General features: G+C 44.2%; 1 protein-coding gene across 1 annotated transcript in view; it reads left to right on the top strand.

The window, feature by feature from the left end:
- Nucleotides 1–23,613, top strand: part of SPTB (spectrin beta, erythrocytic) — a 141,871-nt gene that overhangs the window by 11,286 nt on the left and 106,972 nt on the right. The window contains exon 2 of the mRNA XM_063947201.1: nucleotides 20,508–20,699. Coding sequence (XP_063803271.1) covers nucleotides 20,555–20,699 — 145 coding nt within the window. The 5' untranslated portion in view covers nucleotides 20,508–20,554. The remainder of the gene's footprint in view (nucleotides 1–20,507; nucleotides 20,700–23,613) is intronic.

Below are 23,613 nucleotides of genomic sequence, written 5' to 3'. Positions count from 1 at the left end.
TATGGTTGTTGGAGATAACAGTATGTTCAGGGTTATCAGTATAATAAAGTATTAAGCCAGTGGTGAGTTCCATCAGTATTAAACAATTGCCCCTCCAACAATTCAAGTAGTTCTAAGGAGTCAGAGTTGGTAACGAGCAATTGTTATCAAGTTCCCTGGTTGGTGCCCAAAATCAGTAGAGTTATTCACCATCTGCTTACAGCTGGGACAACGTGATCCACCTGAGCCTGGGGCTGAAAATAATCAAGGGCTTATTGTGAGTAATTGAGAAGGTGTGGCTAATGTTGTGTGGGTGTGGCCAGTGACATGTGGGCGTGTACACTCCCTACACTATAAACCCCAATGTCTCCCAAAATACATAAAAGTAGAAAAATAGTATCACTTTGTGAGGAAATTAAAAATATAATTTCAATTCTTATCATTCATGGCAACCATGTGACCAGCTGGACACTTAATCATTATCATGCTGTCATGGTGATGGGCCTATTTTCATCTGGGGCCTGGAGATGGAGCTCCATCTGCCCCATTGTTAATCTGGCCCTGACAACGTGGTGTTTCTTGTCTATTTGTTCTTTCTACCAATATGTCCATTAAACCTAATAAATAAGCAAAACAAATGTTGTTCCTAACTACAAACAAGCGGTGGGTCCTATTTGTGGCTGGGCTACGGTTGTACATGTTTTGTTTACAGTAGTGAGCTCTGATATCATAAAGGCTGTTTGCACTGACACCCATAGTCCGCGCATTACCACTTCCTAAACAGACAAAACATCAGATAGTTTCCATGCTGCGTTCATTTACTGGAACTGGCAGCGGACTGATGGTCAGCAGGGTATTGCATAACAGAAGCACTTGCTGGGAAGAGCATCATCTTCCATGCCTGCAGAGCAGTGATTGACAACTTTCTGGAATCACAACACACTAGAGTCTCAGAATGTTTTCTATGTCCTAAAGTTTCTTATTGACAAAGGGCCGTATTCAGAGATGGACAGAGATCACTGCATACGCAGCCAGATCTGCGTCCATCTCCGCACATGCCGGGGGGCTGCCCAGCACAGGGCCAGGCCGTCCACCATGTGTGAACCAATGAAACTAAGGTTGACCCCTGGCTGACATTTTTTTTTAAATTGAAGCAGCTGCATGTGACATCGCGCAGCCACCCCAAAAACAGTCCCAGAACCCCTGACTCACCCCTCCTACACCACATTGCTGCCTACGCCCGCTGATGTCAATCACATTGTGGCTGCATTCATCAGGAATGTGACCGCAATGTGTGTGCACTGCGCATGCACGGTTTGCCTCCATGGGCAACCTGCGCTGCGGGCCGCATCAGCCCCATAATCAGTAATCATTATTAAATTAAGTCACTTGTGTCTACCCTTCACCTTATGTGCTTCTGTTTATCCATGAGTGGCAGACACCTGCACGGTTGTTTCTTGTCACATTGACCACAGATAATTTGATTTGCATCTGGACCATCCCATGGCACCACTGCAAGTGCCCTGCAGCACCCTGGATTGTCACAACACCCAGTTTGGGAGCCACTGCTCTGGAGTATCCATATGTTCCCACTTCTACTTCACTGTAGACAACCACATTGTCCTCTGTTCCTCATGCCTGGGTGTCACTCTGATCTTCAGTGTAGGAGATCCCAAATCTGTTGTCTCCACCTTCACATCTTCAGCAGAATTGGACCCATCCCCACTCTTGACACTACCACAGCTCTCATCCTCTCTTTTAGGGGTAAATTTACTATGATGGGAGTTCTATTTAAGATGGGATGTTGCCCATAGCAACCAATCTGATTCTACTTCTCATTTATCTAGCACCTTCTAGAAGATAATACATGGAATGTGATTGGTTGCTATGGGCAACATCCCATCTTAAATAGATCTCCCATCTTAGCAAATGTATCCCTTATTATCTCTTTGTTTGACTGTTGCAATGGGTGTGGTTCATCAAATCGACAGTGTCTAGGTCGACAATGTTTAGGTCGACCAATATAGGTCGACAGTCACTAGGTCGACATGGATGGAAGGTCGACAGGGTTTCTAGGTAGCCATGTGCTAGGTCGACAGGTCTAAAGGTCGACATGAGGATTTAATTTTTTTGGGTGTCGTTTTCTTCGTAGAGTGACCGGGATCCCAAATTAGTGCACCGCGTCCCCTCGCATGGCTCGCTTCGCTCGCCATGCTTCGGGCATGGTGCCTTCGCTCCGCTACCGCTTCGCTCGGCACACTTTACCGTTCCAATCGTAGTCCACGTGGATCGTTAAGTATGAATTTTTTTTTAAAAAGACATTTTTAAAAAAAAACTCATGTCGACCTTTAGACCTGTCGACCTAGCACATGTCGACCTAGAAACCCTGTCGACCTTCCATCCATGTCGACCTAGTGACTGTCGACCTATAGTGGTCGACCTAAACATTGTCGACCTAGACACTGTCGATCTTCAGACCGGATCCCGTTGCAACTCCCAGCTGTCTAACCTCCTATGTGTCACCTATTATTCACTTGGCTTACTACATTTTATGGACTGTTTATGTTTTGCTTTTTTGTTTGTAGTTTTTATTTTGTATTATGCTATTATATCCTTTTCTTTGTCTGTATATTTGTTTTATGTTTTTACGCCCCAACTGTAGAGCGCTGCATGTTTAAGAGGTTCTTTTTAAATAATTAACAGTAGTAGTAATAATAATAATAATAATAATAATAATACTCATCTATCACATTGTTAATATCAGTGTCAGCAATAGGCAAATTATTTTGATATTACAGTGATATTTGTATTGACCATGATTTTGATTAAATGTTTTGTGTTCTTTTTTGTACATACTTGACTGGTATGGGTTGTTCATACTTACTTATGAAAAACAATTTCAGAGAGATTATTCATGTAACACCCTGCCCAAGTGTGGACTCCAGAGGGTGAGTATTCAGATAAAAAAAATAGGTGCAGTGGGGGCCCACCTTGAACTCAGGGGCCCGTGTGCACTGCACACACTGCACCCATTATAACTACGCCAGTGCTTCTACCTGGTAGCATCTAAACACACAGCAGTGTTTCTGTATGAGGATAACCAAATGAATAGATGGATAAACTTTTGGTAAATTGTAAATCCAGCTTTAAAATAAATATTTTGGGATAGCTAATAAATCATTTAAAAAATTAAAAAATAATAATGATAAATGATTTATTACAAAAAAAAGCACTTATAATGCAAGCATTGTGCGAGAATACTCATTCTTCATCACATGCACACATGTATACATTTCAGAGTTTTTTTTTTAAAGCAGCAATCATTTACAAGGCATGGTTTTGCCTTGTAAATTATTGGCACTTTAAAAAAAAACCTCCAAGATCATACGGCATCCCGAACCTCCGGCAAACTCAGACCCCATTCTGTATGCCCCCAAGTCTCCAAAGGACTCTGCATCAACTCTGCTACTGGTATTGGGGGAATACTGTGATACCCCCTTTCACACCGCACAAATAACCCGGTATTTACCCAGCATATTGCCGGGACGACACGGGACGCTGTGCGGTGTGAAAGGGCCCATGGCGAATTCCCGGGTCGCATGACCTGGTAATGCAACCTGGAAAAAAAAGCAGTGTTATTACCGGCTTGAATGTCGGGTCAGTGGCAGCGTGAATGGGTTGCCGGGTCGATGCGACCTGGAACTCATTCACTACATAGGGAGAGGCAGAACAGAGATGAGCGCTGCCGATGACGCCACAGTCCCCACCTCGGATAGCAACCGGACCCAGCAATATGCCAGGTCGGGATGGCAGCATGTAGGGTCAAATGCCGGTTCCTACTAGGTAAGGACCCGTTTCCAATTACCGGGTGGAACCCGGCATTTGCGATGTGAAAGGGGTATTAATAATGATTGTTCTTTTTATGATGATGATTTCACCAGCAGCCTAGACGGAGGGAATGACTGCACGCCCTCAACAGCCCTACTTATGGTAATAGCAACAATGTGTAAGAATATTGGGGGTAATTCAGACCTGATTGCTTGCTAGTGTTTTTTGCAGCGCTGAAATCAGGTCAGAACTGCGCATGCACCGCAATGCGCAGGCGTGTCTCTTGGTTACAAAGCGGATCGTTGATGTGCGATGGGTTTTTACGAAGAATCCATTCGCACAGCCGATGGCAAGGAGATTGATAGGAAGAGGGCGTTTGTGGGTGTCAACTAACCGTTTTCTGGGAGCGTTAGGAAAAACGCATGCGTGTCCAAGCGTTTGCGGATGTCTGCCGTCAATTCCGGTCCCGGACAGGCTGAAGTGACCGCAGCGGCTGAGTAAGTTCTGGGCTAGTCAGAAACTGCAAAAGATCTTTTTGTACCGCTCGGCTGCACAGGCGATCGCACACTTGCACAGCTAAAATACACTCCCCTGTAGGCAGCAACTGTCTGATCGCAGCGCTGCAAAAACTGCTAGCGAGCGATCAGGTCTGAATTACCCCCCCATGAGATGTATATTAAGCCCCCTTTAAATTCAGTTTGTTATAAATACATAAATACACAAAACAACAAAATATTCAATAAACAGGTTCACTTTATTTTACATTCTCCTACAGTTATATTCCATGTAGGACTGTCTGAGTAATATCTAGTCCATCCATCCATTGCTTCAATAATATATAATATATATAAGGTAATTTTTTTAAAAATAGACCATTCGTGTACTGTACTCATAGGGGGTAATTCCAAGTTGATCGCAGCAGGATTTTTGATAGCAACTGGGCAAAACCATGTGCACTGCAGGTGTGGCAGATATAACATTTGCAGAAAGAGTTAGATTTGGGTGGGTTATTTTATTTCTGCGCAGGGTAAATACTGGCTGCTTTATTTTTACACTGCAAATTAGATTGCAGATTGAACACACCACACCCAAATCTAACTCTCTATGCACATGTTGAATCTGCCTCCCCTGCAGTGCACATGGTTTTGCCCAATTGCTAACTAAATTCCTGCTGCGATCAACTTGGAATTACCCCCATAGTTCTTACCATCTCTACCCAGAATCGTGTTGTATATTAGGTGGATAGGAAATAAAAATAGAGGACGCTGAGTGGTCTTCTTTGATCATTTTTCACCTTTATGGAATACCTTTATTACATAAACACTAAAGGCCCATACACACTTGCCGAGAAAATGAGCGACGTCGCTCATTTTCCACCTTCCTGAGCGACGTCGCTCATTTTCTCGCCAAGTGTGTATGCCGCCAGTGACGAGCGATGTGCGGGCCCGCAGGTCGGCCATGATCCTCGCTGTTGGCAGTGCATGCATGCTCAATCTGGACTGTCGTCCAGGAGCTGCATGCACGGACGGCCTCTGCATGACGTCACTGAGCGACATGAACGGTCATATTGCTCAGTGTGTATGGGTGACCACTCATAGGGCCTAATTCAGACCTGATCACTGGGTTGCGTTTTCATACAGCGGGCGATCAGGTCTAAACTGCGCATGCGTATGCACCGCAATGCGCAGGCGCGTCGCACGGGTACAAAGCGGATCGCGGCTCAGCGATGGGTTTGTGCGAAGGATCCATTCGCCCGGGCATTCGCAAGGAGATTGACAGGAAGAGGGCATTTGTGGGTGGCAACTGACCGTTTTCTGGGAGTGTTTGGAAAAACGCAGGCGTGTCCAAGCGTTTGCAGGGAGGGTTCCTGACGTCAATTCTGGTCCCGGACAGGCTGATGTGATCGCAGCGGCTGAGTAAGTCCTGGGCTACTCAGAGACTGCACAAGATCTGTTTGTACAGCTCTGCTACACATGCGTTCGCACACTTGCACAGCTAAAATACACTCCCCTATGGGCGGCGACTATGCGAACGCAGGACTGCAAAAAATACCTAGCGAGCGAACAGGTCTGAATCAGCCCCATAGAGCGACGTCATCTAGTGTGTATTGCACCTTTTAGTAATAATGGCCCTCATTCCGAGTTGTTCGCTCGCAAGCTGCTTTTAGCAGCTTTACACACGCTAAGCCGCCGCCTACTGGGAGTGAATCTTAGCTTCTTAAAATTGCGAACGAAAGATTCGCAATATTGCGAAAAGACAGCTCTGTGCAGTTTCTGAGTAGCTCGAGACTTACTCGGCATCTGCGATCAGTTCAGTGCTTGTCGTTCCTGGTTTGACGTCACAAACACACCCAGCGTTCGTCCAGACACTCCCCCGTTTCTCCAGCCACTCCCGCGTTTTTCCCAGAAACTGTAGCGTTTTTTCCCACACGCCCATAAAACGGCCTGTTTCCGCCCAGAAACACCCACTTCCTGTCAATCACATTACGATCACCAGAACGAAGAAAAAACCGTGAGTAAAATTCCTAACTGCATAGCAAATTTACTTGGCGCAGTGCGAACATTGCGCATGCGCACTAAGCGGAAAATCGCTGCGATGCGAAGAAATTTACCGAGCGAACAACTCGGAATGACCCCCAATATCTGTATAAATAAACAAATATTGTGCTGAACAGACGGTAAAAGTGTTTGCGTTATTCATGTGGTCATCATGAAAATATATATCAGTATCAATGTGCTGTATATCTTATGGTAAAATATTTAACACTTATATAGATACTACATGGGTGTTTCTCAATTCGACAACAACACTTAGAAGTGTCATTGTCATGGTCACACAACCACAGTGGATTGGTCTGTCACTGATGGTCTTGAAGTCAAGGAATTTAGCAGCTGTTGCTGAGATCATTTTAGCAAGACTATTTAAAGAAACTATTTGGTTATGAGAGATTCACATTTTATATTTTCTTGTTGTTGTTCTAGTTTTCAGTGTAGCAACCCAGGGAACTCTGCCACCTTACCCTGTCTCATACCATAGCAACTGAATGAGGTTGGTGTATGATGTCATACGGTATATACGCACAGCATTAGCATACACAGAACGTGCCACAGAGGACAGTAGAACGCAGATTATCGCAATTATCCAAACTGACACTGATAACAACACGTTCTCTGGCAACCCAAAAACATATCTGATGGTATATTATCCCATAAAAACAAAATTTTATCAGAAAATTGTGAACAAAACATAATTGGATAGTTTAAAACATGCCTAAGAAGCCACACAAACTGATTGGACAAACTACCGTTGTCCAATTAGTTTGGATAATTAACATTCTACTTGATTCATTATGAAAAATAGTCCCCCAAACTCAAAATGGCCATCATCCTGACCCCCCGGCCCTTACCCCTCTCCTCCCCCACCTCTTATTGACACTGTTCTGCAGAAGTGGCCACAGAGACGGGCAAAAATGAGCATGGGGGGGGGACTTTTGCAGAAATAAGTGATAAATCCATCACAAGGGGGAATAAAGGGGCAGATGTATTAAGCCTGGATAAGGCATAAGGAAGTGATAAACCAGTGATAAGTGCAAGGTGATAAACGCACCAACCAATCGGCTCCTAACTGTTAATTTACATAATGGAGCTGATTGGCTGGTGCGTTTATCACCTTGCACTTATCACTGGTTTATCACTTCCTTATGCCTTCTCCAGGTTGATAAAACTAAATATTTATCTTATAACATTCACTATATATTGGTAAGAGACTCAGTACGCAATGGGCGTACGGGGTACCGTAAGGGTACGCACTTAGCGTAGCACACGCTTGGCCATGGTCGAGACGCACGAGCGACACGTTCGCTCACGGCTTACGCTAGGTATCGAGCACGCTATAGGCGGTCCGAGTACCGTAATGCTACGCTACTAGCGTAGCGGACGCCGTGCCCACAAAAGGAACACGAGCGGCGCAGACGCTCACAGGATGACACACAGTAAACCTTGTATGCAACACAATGAAAGGATATGCTTATGCTGTAAACCTTATTACTGTAATATTACCACAATGCAACGCTGATTAACCCTTATCATATGAAAGCTGTTGGAGCGATTAAGACGCTCCGAATACCCTCAGCAATGTAATAAACACACAATACCTTGCTAAGGTTCCAAAACCTTTACTAACGAGATTTAGTCATGTAAAAAGGGAAAATACAGTTAACAGTTTATACACTACAGACTAACATCAATATCTAAACATAATAACTACACATATACAATATACAACAGCGTAACAATAACAGAGAGAGAGAGAGTATGGCAAATACAAACAGAGAACAAGTTGGTTACAGAGAAACACTTACACACTGGGGAATGATCGCTGCGCAGTCCTGGTACCAGCTCTCAAGTTAGTCAGTGATGAAAACCTTTTGTGGAGAGTAGACTGAGCTGGCCCAAGCTGGCTGCCTTATATACACTGCATACAGTACACTACAAAGGGGCCTACAATCTCATTGTTCATTGGACGCAGGAATCTGTCCTTACATTATAACAAAAGGTCATAGGTTGATTCAAACAGGTGGGCTGTGACTATTTCATACTTCTCAGGTGGGAGGGAATCTCAGGATTCCCGCCGCATGGATAATGAACTGCAAATATAGCAAATGTCCATAAACTTCTTATAGACATAACTATTCGCAGGATCGATTAATTTCTCTCAAACCAATACCGGAATGTTTCTAATAATATACTCTACCGTTGCATACTAAACACCACTGCTCAAAACCTGTCTGACCCTTCGTATCATGTAAAGAGGGATTTATCTGTCCATAAACCAGTTACACTAAACAAACTTACTGATATTATTAAGGGGACCATAACCTACAAAATGCACTATTTGGATTAAATATGTTGCGATCGAGTTGCTCGCTAGACGCCTGCAAACTCCGCCGTAAATACACATCTCCATGCGCAGGAGACGTCGGAGCGTCCCTTACGCAACCTGAGGGGATGCGTACGCACGAGGGAGTGGGTGCACGAGCAGCGGGCAAGCGCATGGGGTTAGTACAAGGCATGAGAATAACTATATTTTTCGACTTCTCCAGGTTAATACATCTGCCTCAATATCTCATGTGCCACCATACAGTACCAGATTTTTGTTCACACCAAACAGATTGGACAGATACATTTTTAGGTGTGTCATCATTTGACCACAAAGCTCTTTCCTCTAGATACATGTGTAGAATCATCATGCAGAAAGACAGACACTTCTAGGACCCTGTGTGGTGTTTGCCTGTTCCCCCCTTGTTTGTGTGAGTTTCCTATGTGTTCTCCAATGTTCTTCCTCACTCTAAAATATACTGATAAATGTAATGACTTCTGACAAAAAAATGACTCTCTTTGTGTGTGTCTGTGTGGTAGGGAATATTGGGGGTCATTCCTAGTTGATCGCTCGCTGACGTTTTTCGCAGCATAGCGATCAGGCTAAAAATCGGCTGTTCTGCGCATGCGTATGGGCCGCAGTGCGCACGCGCCAAGTAATTTCACACAAAACTATGCAATTTTACACAGGGGCGAGCGACACTTTTCAGTCGCTCTGCTGATCGGTGAATGATTGACAGGAAGTGGGTGTTTCTGGGCGGAAACTGACCGTTTTTCGGGAGTGTGCTAAAAAACGCAGGTGTGTCAGGCTAAAACACAGGAGTGTTTGGAGAAACGGGGGAGTGGATGGCCAAACGCAGGGCGTGTTTGTGACGTCAAACCAGGAACTAAACAGTCTGCAGTTATTGCAATCTAGGAGTAGGTCTGGAGCAACTCAGAAACTGCAGGAAAAGATTTTCGTGCAATTCTGCTAATCTTTCGTTCGCACTTCTGCTAAGCTAAGATACACTCCCAGAGGGCGGCGGCCTAGCGTTTGCACTGCTGCTAAAAGCAGCTAGCGAGCGATCAACTCGGAATGAGGGCCATAGATTGTAAGCTCCACTGGGGCAGGAACTAATGTGAATGGCCCCAGTATACTCTGTAAAGATCGACAGAATATGTATTCGCTAAATAAATAGCTGGTAATATATAAGTAATTAATAATTAATAAGGGTATGTTCAATCCCTTGACGTTCAGTTGAATAACATTCTGCAAATTAAGCACAAAAAAAGAATGTTCTACTCTGTCTGTGTGACTGAATCACGTGTGCTCCGTCCCACAATCAGTATCATTTTGTTATACAGAAATTGGTACAAATGCAGAAATAAGAATACAGCAGAATAGAACGGGCTTCAGCCCCCCCTGTACACCCCAGTGACCCTCCTGTAGACCCCAGTGACCCTCCCGTAGCCCCCAGTCACCTTTTACATGGCCCATCATTAACAGTTACAGAAAATATGACTCAATCCATTTGTAATTCAGCCATTTGCGTGTGACGTCACTCTCTGTATGCCTGTTCAGCTGTTCTCCTGCTCGCCTACTGGTATTAGGTGTTATCAAGCGATGCCAGAGCTGTCTGAGCAGTCACCGTTATGTTATCAGAATGTGCTCCCTTGTCTCTGCCTCATTCTTAGAATTGACCGGTTTAAAAAGTCAGTTGTAACTCACCAAAACACTTTCTTCTATACATCTTCTATACATCTGCTATACATCTTCTATACATCTGCTATACATCTTCTATACATCTGCTATACATCTTCTATACATCTTCTATACATCTTCTATACATCTGCTATACATCTTCTATACATCTGCTATACATCTTCTATACATCTGCTATACATCTTCTATACATCTGCTATACATCTGCTATACATCTGCTATACATCTTCTATACATCTGCTATACATCTTCTATACATCTGCTATACATCTTCTATACATCTGCTATACATCTGCTATACATCTTCTATACATCTTCTATACATCTGCTATACATCTTCTATACATCTTCTATACATCTTCTATACATCTGCTATACATCTTCTATACATCTGCTATACATCTTCTATACATCTTCTATACATCTTCTATACATCTGCTATACATCTTCTATACATCTGCTATACATCTTCTATACATCTGCTATACATCTTCTATACATCTTCTATACATCTTCTATACATCTTCTATACATCTGCTATACATCTTCTATACATCTGCTATACATCTTCTATACATCTTCTATACATCTGCTATACATCTTCTATACATCTGCTATACATCTGCTATACATCTTCTATACATCTGCTATACATCTTCTATACATCTGCTCTACATCTTCTATACATCTGCTATACATCTTCTATACATCTGCTCTACATCTTCTATACATCTGCTATACATCTTCTATACATCTGCTATACATCTTCTATACATCTTCTATACATCTGCTATACATCTTCTATACATCTTCTATACATCTTCTATACATCTTCTATACATCTGCTATACATCTTCTATACATCTGCTATACATCTTCTATACATCTGCTATACATCTTCTATACATCTTCTATACATCTGCTATACATCTTCTATACATCTTCTATACATCTTCTATACATCTGCTATACATCTTCTATACATCTGCTATACATCTTCTATACATCTTCTATACATCTGCTATACATCTTCTATACATCTGCTATACATCTTCTATACATCTGCTATACATCTTCTATACATCTTCTATACATCTGCTATACATCTGCTATACATCTTCTATACATCTGCTATACATCTTCTATACATCTTCTATACATCTTCTATACATCTGCTATACATCTTCTATACATCTGCTATACATCTTCTATACATCTGCTATACATCTGCTATACATCTTCTATACATCTGCTATACATCTTCTATACATCTTCTATACATCTGCTATACATCTTCTATACATCTGCTATACATCTTCTATACATCTTCTATACATCTTCTATACATCTGCTATACATCTTCTATACATCTGCTATACATCTGCTATACATCTTCTATACATCTGCTATACATCTTCTATACATCTTCTATACATCTGCTATACATCTTCTATACATCTGCTATACATCTTCTATACATCTTCTATACATCTGCTATACATCTTCTATACATCTGCTATACATCTGCTATACATCTTCTATACATCTGCTATACATCTTCTATACATCTGCTCTACATCTTCTATACATCTGCTATACATCTTCTATACATCTGCTATACATCTTCTATACATCTGCTATACATCTTCTATACATCTGCTATACATCTTCTATACATCTGCTATACATCTTCTATACATCTTCTATACATCTTCTATACATCTGCTATACATCTTCTATACATCTTCTATACATCTTCTATACATCTGCTATACATCTTCTATACATCTGCTATACATCTTCTATACATCTGCTATACATCTTCTATACATCTTCTATACATCTGCTATACATCTTCTATACATCTGCTATACATCTTCTATACATCTGCTATACATCTTCTATACATCTGCTATACATCTTCTATACATCTGCTATACATCTGCTATACATCTTCTATACATCTGCTATACATCTTCTATACATCTGCTATACATCTTCTATACATCTTCTATACATCTTCTATACATCTGCTATACATCTTCTATACATCTGCTATACATCTTCTATACATCTGCTATACATCTGCTATACATCTTCTATACATCTGCTATACATCTTCTATACATCTTCTATACATCTGCTATACATCTTCTATACATCTGCTATACATCTTCTATACATCTTCTATACATCTTCTATACATCTGCTATACATCTGCTATACATCTTCTATACATCTTCTATACATCTTCTATACATCTGCTATACATCTTCTATACATCTGCTATACATCTTCTATACATCTTCTATACATCTGCTATACATCTTCTATACATCTGCTATACATCTGCTATACATCTTCTATACATCTGCTATACATCTTCTATACATCTGCTCTACATCTTATATACATCTGCTATACATCTTCTATACATCTGCTCTACATCTTCTATACATCTGCTATACATCTTCTATACATCTGCTATACATCTTCTATACATCTTCTATACATCTTCTATACATCTGCTATACATCTTCTATACATCTGCTATACATCTTCTATACATCTGCTATACATCTTCTATACATCTTCTATACATCTGCTATACATCTTCTATACATCTTCTATACATCTGCTATACATCTTCTATACATCTTCTATACATCTGCTATACATCTTCTATACATCTTCTATACATCTTCTATACATCTGCTATACATCTGCTATGCATCTTCTATACATCTGCTATACATCTTCTATACATCTTCTATACATCTTCTATACATCTTACTGGATTACTACAGTTTTTTTACGTACACCATTGTAAATGCTTTTTTTTTCTTTTAAAAAGTGCAAGTCTAACCCATGTACAGTATGGGGTATATTTCAATTAAGGTCGAAACTGCCGTCTTGTCGAAAAGATGGCAGTTTTCGACTTTTTCAGGTCGGAAGGGGTTCCGACCTATTCAGTCCCCAGCTTTTTTATTTGACTGGTCGGGGAATTTGACTTGTCGAACAGTACATGAATTGACGGTATAGCAGCCGATTAGCATTCTTCTGAGGGAAACGGGGCCAAATTCGACAGGTTTTGGCCCCGTTTCCAACCATCTCAGTCTGACTTGAAGAAATGTCGAACTGAGATGAGGGACCTGAGAGGAGGAGAGGGGCGAGAGCTGCGGGCAGACGGGGGAGAGCCGCGGGCAGACGGGGGAGAGCAGTGCTACAGCACAGCTCTGCGGGAGGATGTGGCACAGCAGAAGGTTTGTGGCCACACAATAGTCCCTTAAATTCAAATGATGCCACCCAGTAGTGCCCTTACTCACATTACACCCCATAGTATTGTCCCTTATTCACATTACAAAACAAAGTAGTCCTTTTATTCACATTACACCACACAATATTATCCCTTATTCACGTTACATCCCACAGTAGTACCCCTTATACACGTTATGCCATACACTAGAGCTCTTATTAACATTACACTACACAGTAGTACTCTTTATACACATTATGCCACACAGTAGTGCCCCTTACACATTATGTCCACAGTAATAGTGCTCCTTACACAGTATGCCTACACAGTAGTAGTGACCCTTACATATACCCACTGTAGCTTATGTTGAGTTTGATAATCACTGTAGTGTGGTGCTGGACACCGGTGCCAGTAACAGCGGCTCCTGCCCTCTGTGTGAATATCTGAGCCACACCATGTACATAGAAACACAGAATTTGACATAACATAAGAACCACTTTGCCCATCTAGTCTGCTGTAAACACAAGGCACACATTTACACACTAGTGTCTATTTTAAATATATATATATTTTTTTTGGGGGGGGGGAGTCAGTTAACCTACCAGTATATTATTGGATTATGGGAGGAAACCGGAGGAACTCCACACAAGCATGGGGAGAGTATACAAACTCCACACTCTTAGGGCCATGGTGGGGATCAACCCATGACCTTAGCGCTGTGCGGCAGTAATGCTAGCCATTACACCATCTGTACATATGCTATGTAGCTGAGTGCGAACTACTGTCCCATGATATCAGCCATTCTAAGGTTATATTGTCCTTCATCAGACTCTAGGTCTCCTTCCATCTTGCCTTCCCACAATACATCGCCTCCCAGTCTGCTCCCTCCTTTAAAAAAAAGCAATGTCCCTCCACTCTAACACATCAGCCCCCCACATACCCTTTTCCTTTAACACTCACCCCTTCTCAATTTGTCAGCTAACTTCCCATGACACCACCATCCATATACCATCCACTTTAAACACCAGCACCCCTCCTCCATATCCCTTTTCCTTAGCATTCCAGCTAACCTGATATCTGTTCTCCTCTAAACGACTAGCATCATCACCAGTTATGCTTCCCCTAAAATATACCAGCAAACTCCGCCCCCCCCTCCCCCGGCCCCCATGTTCCTTACAATTGCCAGCCATCTACATCTCTTCTTCCCTGTATGGCTTTCCACCATACTCCTTCTCCACCATATACGCATATTAATATCCAGCTCTCCTAATGGGCCGTCTCCTCAACATACCAACTTCCCCATACCCCTTCTCAAAAGACCAGATTCCCCATCCCATACCCCTTCTCCTCAATAGGCCAGCTTACCCCTCCTATATCCCTTCTCAATAAGCCACCTTCCCCAATTTATCCCTTCTCCTCAATAGGTCAATCCCCCCAACTCCCTCCCCCTACTTAGCTCTTTTCCTCAATAGACCAACCCCCCCCCACTTAGCTCTTCTCCTCAATAGGCCAACCCCCCCACTTAGCTCTTCTCCTCAATAGGCCACCCCCCCATGTAGCTCTTCTCCTCAATAGGCCAGCTCCCCCACTTTGCTCCTCTCCTCAATAGGCCAACCCCCCACTTAGCTCTTCTCCTCAATAGGCCAGCCCCCCACTTAGCTCTTCTCCTCAATAGACCAACCCCCCACTTAGCTCTTCTCCTCAATAGGCCAACCCCCCCCCCCCACTTAGCTCTTCTCCTCAATAGGCCAACCCCCCCACTTAGCTCTTCTCCTCAATAGGCCAGCCCCCCCACTTAGCTCTTTTCCTCAATAGACCAACCCCCCCAAATTAGCTCTTCTCCTCAATAGGCCAGCTCCCCTATATGCCACACAAAACCATAAAGCTTGGTGCTTAGCTTACAGATAATTTTTACACTCTATTAGAAGCTGTCGTCCAACAAGGGGAATACTCTACCCTATTTTTTCAGAAACAATACAGACAATCAGAACAGCTCTCTTAAAAGAGTATTTTCATTATAAAATAACACTATTCAATTCATTAACACACCAGCCAGCATAAACATATATAGATATACATTATCATTAAATGAACCATCCCCCGTACACCTCAGTAGGCTATCCCCTTCTATGCTCTCTCCTTAATATACCATCCCCCCCATATGCTACCTTTGATCTTCTTTTATGGCATATGGGGGACTGCATATTGAAGTTCTATGATCCTACTTATTGTCACCCACCTGCTAAATGTCTCCCCCACTGTGCTCCTGTAGTACCACTGCCCTCCCCCCCTTTCTCCCCCAAGCATGGACATAGCCTGAGCCATACGCCTCCGCTTGTAGGGTACCTCAAATGGCAGCCTGTAGCTTACTTCTGTACTAGGGACGCTCTGGACAGTGCTGTACTACCTGGTGCTGGTGGCTCCGGCACCCTGTGTGTTTTCATGATAACAGTGCACATGTTCAGCGACAGGGCCAGCACAGGGTGGAAAATTGGCACTGGTAGCAGGTGCAAATTATCCCAGCCTGGGCTTATGCAGGGGCTTGAGAGTGCAGGGGAGGTGTAACCATGCCAACCCCCCCCCCCCTTTCCTCCATACAAAGTGGCATTGTTCGTCTATACAACAAGGAGGCCTAGCCACACACCCCCACCAGGGACCAAACTTGCTTAAAAGAAGGGAACCCTGTTTTTATTTGACACAAATACGAGAAGATCGGGGTATCAGACACACACACACACACACACACACACACACACACACACACACACACACACACACACACACACACACACCCTTCCCCCATCTTTGGAACATGTTTGTGTGTACAGTTTTATGCTATTGTCAGGTGATCACAGACTATGAAGGGGGCACATTATTTGAAAGCGAGAATTTCCACTTAAAAGAGAGCTGCAGTGATCGAGTGTTACCCCAAACCGTCTCCCTCCCCCTCCCAACCACCACCTGTGGGACACTGCGTCCTGTGGGTGGGACAGTGCCGGAAAGCAGGCCTGTACTGCTGAAACTGGGTTGGTTGGGAGGTACACCTTAAGGCACTGCATTATTTAAAACAGGTAACTGCCCTCTTTCAAATGTGTTTGCCCCACACGTGCAGGTGTCATTATAGGAGGTGATAGAGCACATGTAGAGCCATCCCCATGAATGGAGAAATTATGTGTTCTGTAGCGCAGGGTTATATTGTCTGTTAGTCGCCAGACAGTAACTACTAAGGAGCTGCAACACTTGATATAGGAGACTCAAATCTTTTAAATGTGTGTGCCCCTGAAATAAGGGAACCCAGGGTGGGGGCGATCATTTTCCCTTTTCCTAAACTGAATTTTCTGTAATATATTTGTTGGTGTTTCTCCTCTTTCAAACTAGGGTGATGTTATATACTATTTGTTTGTTTTAATTGCTTATGACAAAGGGGGCTAGGGCAATTGTGTAGCACCTTGCAGCAGTGTCATCTTAACAGTATTGTAGGCCCTGGGGCCCCTTACCACCCATTAGCTCTCCACCAATCAGCATGCTGACCACCATTCACGGTCTTCCTGCAGGCTGGTAGGCAGCTAAAGACTGCTGTACTCTGGAGGATAGCTCCAGCTCCCCACCAATCAGCATGCTGACCACCATTCACTGTCTGGCTGCAGGCTGGGAGACAGGTAGAGAATGCTGTACTCTGATTGGTGGATAGCTTCAGCCATCCACCAATCAGCATGCTGACCACCATTCACTGCCCGGCTACAGATAGAGAATGCAGCCTGGCCAGTGGCCATTCTAATTGTGTGTTATTCAGCATCCTCTACCTGCCTCCCAAGAAGCCCCAGAGGTACTATCCCTGTGGAAAGGCCCCTGGAATCGTGGCAGCTGCACATTGTGCCTGTAAATGCATGCTGTGCATCATGGGAGATGATGTCATGCCGAGGTGACTCACTTCCTGTTTGCCTCCTGTTACTTCCACTTGGTGTCTGACTCATGCGGAGTAAAGACCTGTGTTACACTGATGCTGCAAGTGTTGTCCTGATTTTGTTGTTACACATCTACATGGTGTCAGAACTGGGATGCCATGGCACAAGGTCTGAGGAGACCCGCTGATATTTGATGAAAATGTGGCTGACAACTGGCTGAGGTTTAAAAGGGAATGGCACGTATACTCCATAGCAGGCCTTTCAGACAAATCAAAAAATGTCCAGGCATACACGCTGCTGAACCTCGCAGGCACCGATGCTGTGGACAAATCAGATGCTTTTGTATACGCTGACGGAGAACACAGAGAGGATCCTGACATCCTAATTGCAAAGTTTGAAGAGATCTGCAAAACCATCTGGGTATTTCCAGGCTGTTGCTGTAATGTTCTGTTGTTGAATCCATGGGGCGTTGGTACTGAAGAAACCTATGCTAATGGTGCTAGCTTCTTGACCTAACATTGGGGTGCATTGAACCCACATGAATGAACCAAACCCATATGGTCACTTAACATCCAGCCTACAATCCTGCCTACCCGTACCGCTTGCCAGACTCAGCATAGCCTCACAGTGACAGCAGTGCGGGAAATCCGCTATTCCTGTATCTGAAGGTTACATGTAAATATACATTCCGCTGTCTCGTGGTGACTGTCTCCCCTGCGTTTTATTGGTGACCTCATGATCAACCCCGGTGAATGCAGAAGGTCAATTAGTCAAATAGCTCAGCTACAGCACATACATAATGTTACACTATATGATGCTTTTTATTTCATCACTTTCTATGATTAGTAAACAATGACTGGAATTTGGTCAGAGGGTAAATACACCAGGGGTAAAATTAAATGTGTTATTTGCAGGAAGCATTGCGAAACCTTGTGGCAAGACTGTGACTGGCTGTATTGAATCTAATTTTCTAGGAGGCTGATTCTAAGTTTGGAGGGGAACAAGCAACTAACCTTGCTTGCAAAAAATCATATTGCAATGCAAGGGGTGCAAATACATTTATTTCTGCACATAGTGTAAATTCTGGCTGCTTTTGTGGGACAGCTTTATTTTGAAATCTAAAGCAGGGGGTGTGGTCTCATGAGAAAAACAGCAATTGTCAGCCGAGCCCCATTTTTCTCACTGTAGGGGCATGCCCAGTGCACTGGCCGTGCTCCCAGTCCCTCTCTCCCAGGGAGCAGTGAGTGGGCGAGGGTTCACTTTTGGTCCGGTATTGCACCCTTGAAGTGAATGAATATTAAACAGCACATAAGATGCATCATCTCCTGATAGCCTACCCCCCATACCAGCTGCCACCGCCACTACTCCACCTCGGCCATCCGCCAAAAGCACCAATCCCCTCCAAGCATTCGCCACCGCTAGCCCCCCCCCCAGCATTCTGCACAGTACCTGGTGATGAATAAACACTACATTTATATACAATGGCATCCGTTCAATTTGCCGGCTGTCAGGATCTCGGCAGTCAGTATGCAGACACCGGAATCCTGCCAGCCGGCAATGCCGCCAGCCGGAATACTGGCGCACAGGGGATATTTCCACTCGTGGGTGTCCGCGACACCCATAGATTGGGAATAGAACCTGTGGGGAGCGCAGCGAGCAGCCGAGCCCGCAGCGTGGCGAGCACAGTGATCCCACAAGCAGACTCGTACCGCTTACCCTGCTGCCGGCATTCTGTCGGGGCGGGATGACACTGTCGGGATACTGACAGTCGGCATCCTGCCCGGCAGGTTTACGTATAATCCTTATACAAGGCATGTAGCACTTATTATTCTGCAAAATGCTTCATCTCCTGACAGCCAGTAGCGGATCTTGCCACGGGCAAGCAGGACTTTTGCCCGGGCACCGCCTTCTGGAGGGCGCCAGCGTCATCCGGAGGGCGCCGCACCATGGCAAGATCCGCTGCTGCTGTGCCCCCCGCTGCCCGCTCTGTCCCGCTGCCCCCTGCTGTGAAGGGAACTAGACGCTACGCATCTAGTTTCCCTTCGTGGAGAGGACCTTTGTGTGCGGTGCGCGATGACGTCATCGCGCACCGCACATCATTTCAGCGTCGCTACTACTGTAACTGACCACGCCCCCTGTATGAAGCCACGCCCCATATTGGCCGCCCAGGGCGCTAGAAGCCCAAGAACCGGCCCTGCTGACAGCCTACCTTCCCAGCCATCCACCGCCACTAGCTGAAAGCAGTAGTGAACAACGGGCCTGATTCACAGTTGTACGCTATGCCGCATCTGCAACAGCAATAGCACACATCTATGAATCAGACCAAGGATGTAGCTACCATAGGTGCCGGGTATGCGGCTGCTATGGGGCCCGCGTTTGTCTCTGGAGCCCGAGCCTTCCCCTGCACCTATTTGCTGAGTGAGCCCCGGTGCTGGCAGATTTTACTCAGGCTCTCCTGAGTACTAACTAATGCTGGGAGGAGGCGTGGCTGAGTCTGCAGGGACATCCCTGGATCACGGCCACGCCTCCTCCTAGCGTCTGTGAGGAGACGGAGCCGGGCTGGCCGGGAGGGCGGATGAGGTGGCAGTGCAGCAGCACACTGCTGACCAAGTTTAAAAACAAATGGGGCCTCAATGGTGAGTGTTGCGGGTGTAGAGATATTTGAGTAATCCACAGGGAGGGAGGGTCAACAGACGGGCACATGAAATTATGCTATGGGGCCCCTATTGGCATAGCTACGCCCCTGAATCAGGCCTTGAGTTTGCAGGTGACATAACATTGCTCTGTATGGACTACTAGGTAGAATCCCTCTAACTTTTTGTAGAGACATTTCTTGCTTGTTTTTATGTAAATGAATAAAATTCACCTGTAAGAAAGTCATTATTTGCAGCATGTATCTGTTACTTGTGGAAGAAATTAAATGGTCTTTTATAGCTACGTTTTCCGTCTTTTTATATTAGGAATGCACAGTTTATGCTGACGTGGAACCAACCAACAGAACAAGAAAATGGAGACCACCGATTTTGACAATCTGGAAATTGAGCAGCAGTACAGTTGTGTGAACTCTCGCTGGGAAGCCACGGAAGATAACCTGGACAATGACAACTGCTCAGCGCGCATGTTTGAAAGATCTAGAATTAAAGCCCTGGCAGGTGCTGTGACCATTACTGTAACAATTATACCAGAACAAAGACATATAGGAGTATATTTACCAAACTTTCTATAAATGAAAAGCGTAGCTATTGCCCATAGCAACCAATCCTATTCTAGCTAACATTTTTAGAATATACTAGATAAATGATAGACAGAATTTGATTGGTTGCTAATGACCATCATGTTTCTCTTTATAGAAGTTTTAGTAAATATACGTTGTTTTTGATTATGAGATCAGTTACATATGTATGGTTACATTTTGCTTGTTGCAACTGTTTTTTGGTGTTGTTTTTTGAGTAACCTGACCAGGAACCCCATTTAGGGGTATATTCAATTAGGGTCGAAAACTGACGTCTGTCGAAAAGACTGCAGTTTTCGACTTTTTAAGGTCAAATCGTGATTCGACCTATTCAATCCCAGCTGTTTTTTTCGACAAGTTGGGGAATTCGACTTGTCGAATAGTACGTGAATCGGCGGTATAGCTGCCAATTCACATACTTTTGAGTGAAACTGGGCCAAATTCGACAGGATTTGGCCCCGTTTCCGACCATCTCAGTCCGACATAAAAAAATTTCAGACTGAGATGTGGGACACAGAGGAGGAGAGGGGGGGAGGGCGCATGGAGGGGGGGGGGAACAGCCGCAGGGCATACATGGGAGAGCAGCGCTACAGCACAGCGCTACAGCAGGATGTGTCACAGCCGCGCCGCTCACGGCAGCGTCCACCCGGCTCCAGCAAGTGAGGTCACGCTTGCTGGAGCCGGGTGGACACTGCCCTGAGGTTGGGCGGCTGTGAGACGTCCTTCTGCAGCGCTACTGTAACGCTGCTCTCCTCCGTCTGCCCGCGGCTCTCCCCGCGGGTCTCCCCACGGCTCCCCCCCCCCCTCCTCCTCTCCTCCTCTGGGTCCCTCATCTTAATTCGACTTTTTAAAAGTCGAATTGAGGTGAGATTGAATAGGGGTTGTCGGATCCATTCCGACAAATGCATGTCGGAATGGATCCGACCCTAATTGAATATACCCCTTAGCGCACCGCGTGCCCTTACATTGATCACTTCGCTCGCCACGCTGCAGGCAAGGTGCCTCGCTCCGCTACCGCTGCGCTCTACACGGGTTACTATTCCCAATCGTAGTCCACGGGGATAGTAAAGTATGAAAAACTTAAAAATAATTTAAAAAAAAGCCACGTCGACCTTTTCATGTGTCAACATGTATTATGTAGACCATCTTAATGTGTCGACCATGTCAGTGTCAACCAAGTGACTGTCTACATAAGTTGTATCGGCCTACCATCCGGATATCGTAATGATGTTGAATTTCGGCCAACTTATTGTGATTCTCTTAATAAATACCATTTAAAATGTTTGACACCTCACACATCACATTTATTTATAAGCCTTAATGTGTTTTGGGCTTCACTGAAGCACTATCAATCAATGGGTAGGTCGACCACTATTGGTTGGCAGTAACTAGGTCGACAGGGTTTCTAGGTCGACAGGGTCTCTAGGTCATCATGTTCTAGGTCGACAGGTCAAAAGGTCGACGTGAGTTTTTCACAATTTTTTTCTTTTTTTGAACTTTTTCATACTTAACGATTCACGTGGACTACGATTGGGAATAGTAACCTGTGCCGAGCGCCGCGGTAGCGGAGCGTTCGCTCACCATGCGAAGGGACACGATGCACTAATTGTGGTTCCCGGTCACTGTACGGAGAAAAAGACACCAAAAAAATTAGAAAACTCATGACGACATTTTGACCTGTCGACCTAGAACATGTTGACCTGGAATCCCTGTCGACCTAGTTACTGTCGACCAATAGTAGTCGACCTAGACACTGTCGACGTAAGTGTGGTCGACCCTCCATACCATAAATGATAACCGCTGGTATCTCCCTGTCACAGAGGCGCTTCATTCAAAAATTGTCAAGCAAGCTTTATTAGAGTTTTACATGATGCTTTAGGCATAGGTGACACTGATCTCGCACATAATAACACGCTTCTCTGAGTAATATAAGACATGGCCATATGTGTACTTAACACCTACTTTCATGTTTATAGGGTAGATTTTATTTTTGCAGAAGTACACATCCATGATTGTAGGTTAGTAAATTAATGTTTGAAACAGGAGCTAATTGCTATTACCAACTACAGTGTGTAGAACATCTGCAACACCAACTAGGAAAACACTATGCTAAGCTATTTCCTTACCTGAGCCCAAGTCCTGCTCCATCAATCCATTATTTCTTGTGCTCTGCTGGTTTTATAATGTATTATGGGGTCTATGTACTAAGTTCTGAGGAGAGAGATAAAGTACCAGCCAATCAGCTCCTAACTGCCATGTTACAGGCTGTGTTTGAAAAATGACAGTTTGGAACTGGTGGTTTGGTACTTTGGGGTCTATTTACTAAGCCTTGGAGAGAGATAAAGTACTAGCCAACTAGCTCCCAACTGTCATTTTTCAAACACTGCCTGTGACATGGCAGTTAGGAGCTGATTGGCGGGTACTTTATATCTCTTTCTCTCTACTTTATTTCTCGCCAATGCTTAGTATATAGATCTCTTTATCTCCATCCACTTTATTTTTCTCCAAGGCTTAGTACATAGACCCCTATTTTCTTAATTGGCAGTACAGCTTTACAATATAAACTGTATAAAGTGTGGATGTCCATATAGAGGTAGTTGCTGTCCCTCTTTTCCACCTGAGCACCATATCCCCAGATATGAACACACCTGACACAGAAGAGAAAGTATATTATATCATACAGTGCAACTGCAGCATCTCCTTATATGTCAGTGGTGGACAGGCCCCGGTGCAGGCCCCTTCATTCCTTCCATTGTATCCCAACCACACTCATGCTACACCTTACTGCACATCACTTCCCTTATCTAATTACCACCAGCGGTCATGCAGCTGCC

This window comes from Pseudophryne corroboree, chromosome 12 (assembly GCF_028390025.1).
Source record: "Pseudophryne corroboree isolate aPseCor3 chromosome 12, aPseCor3.hap2, whole genome shotgun sequence".
Lineage (NCBI taxonomy): Eukaryota > Metazoa > Chordata > Amphibia > Anura > Myobatrachidae > Pseudophryne > Pseudophryne corroboree.
The sequence above is the reverse complement of the archived record's forward strand: the minus strand, read 5'-3'. Positions and strand labels throughout refer to the sequence as shown.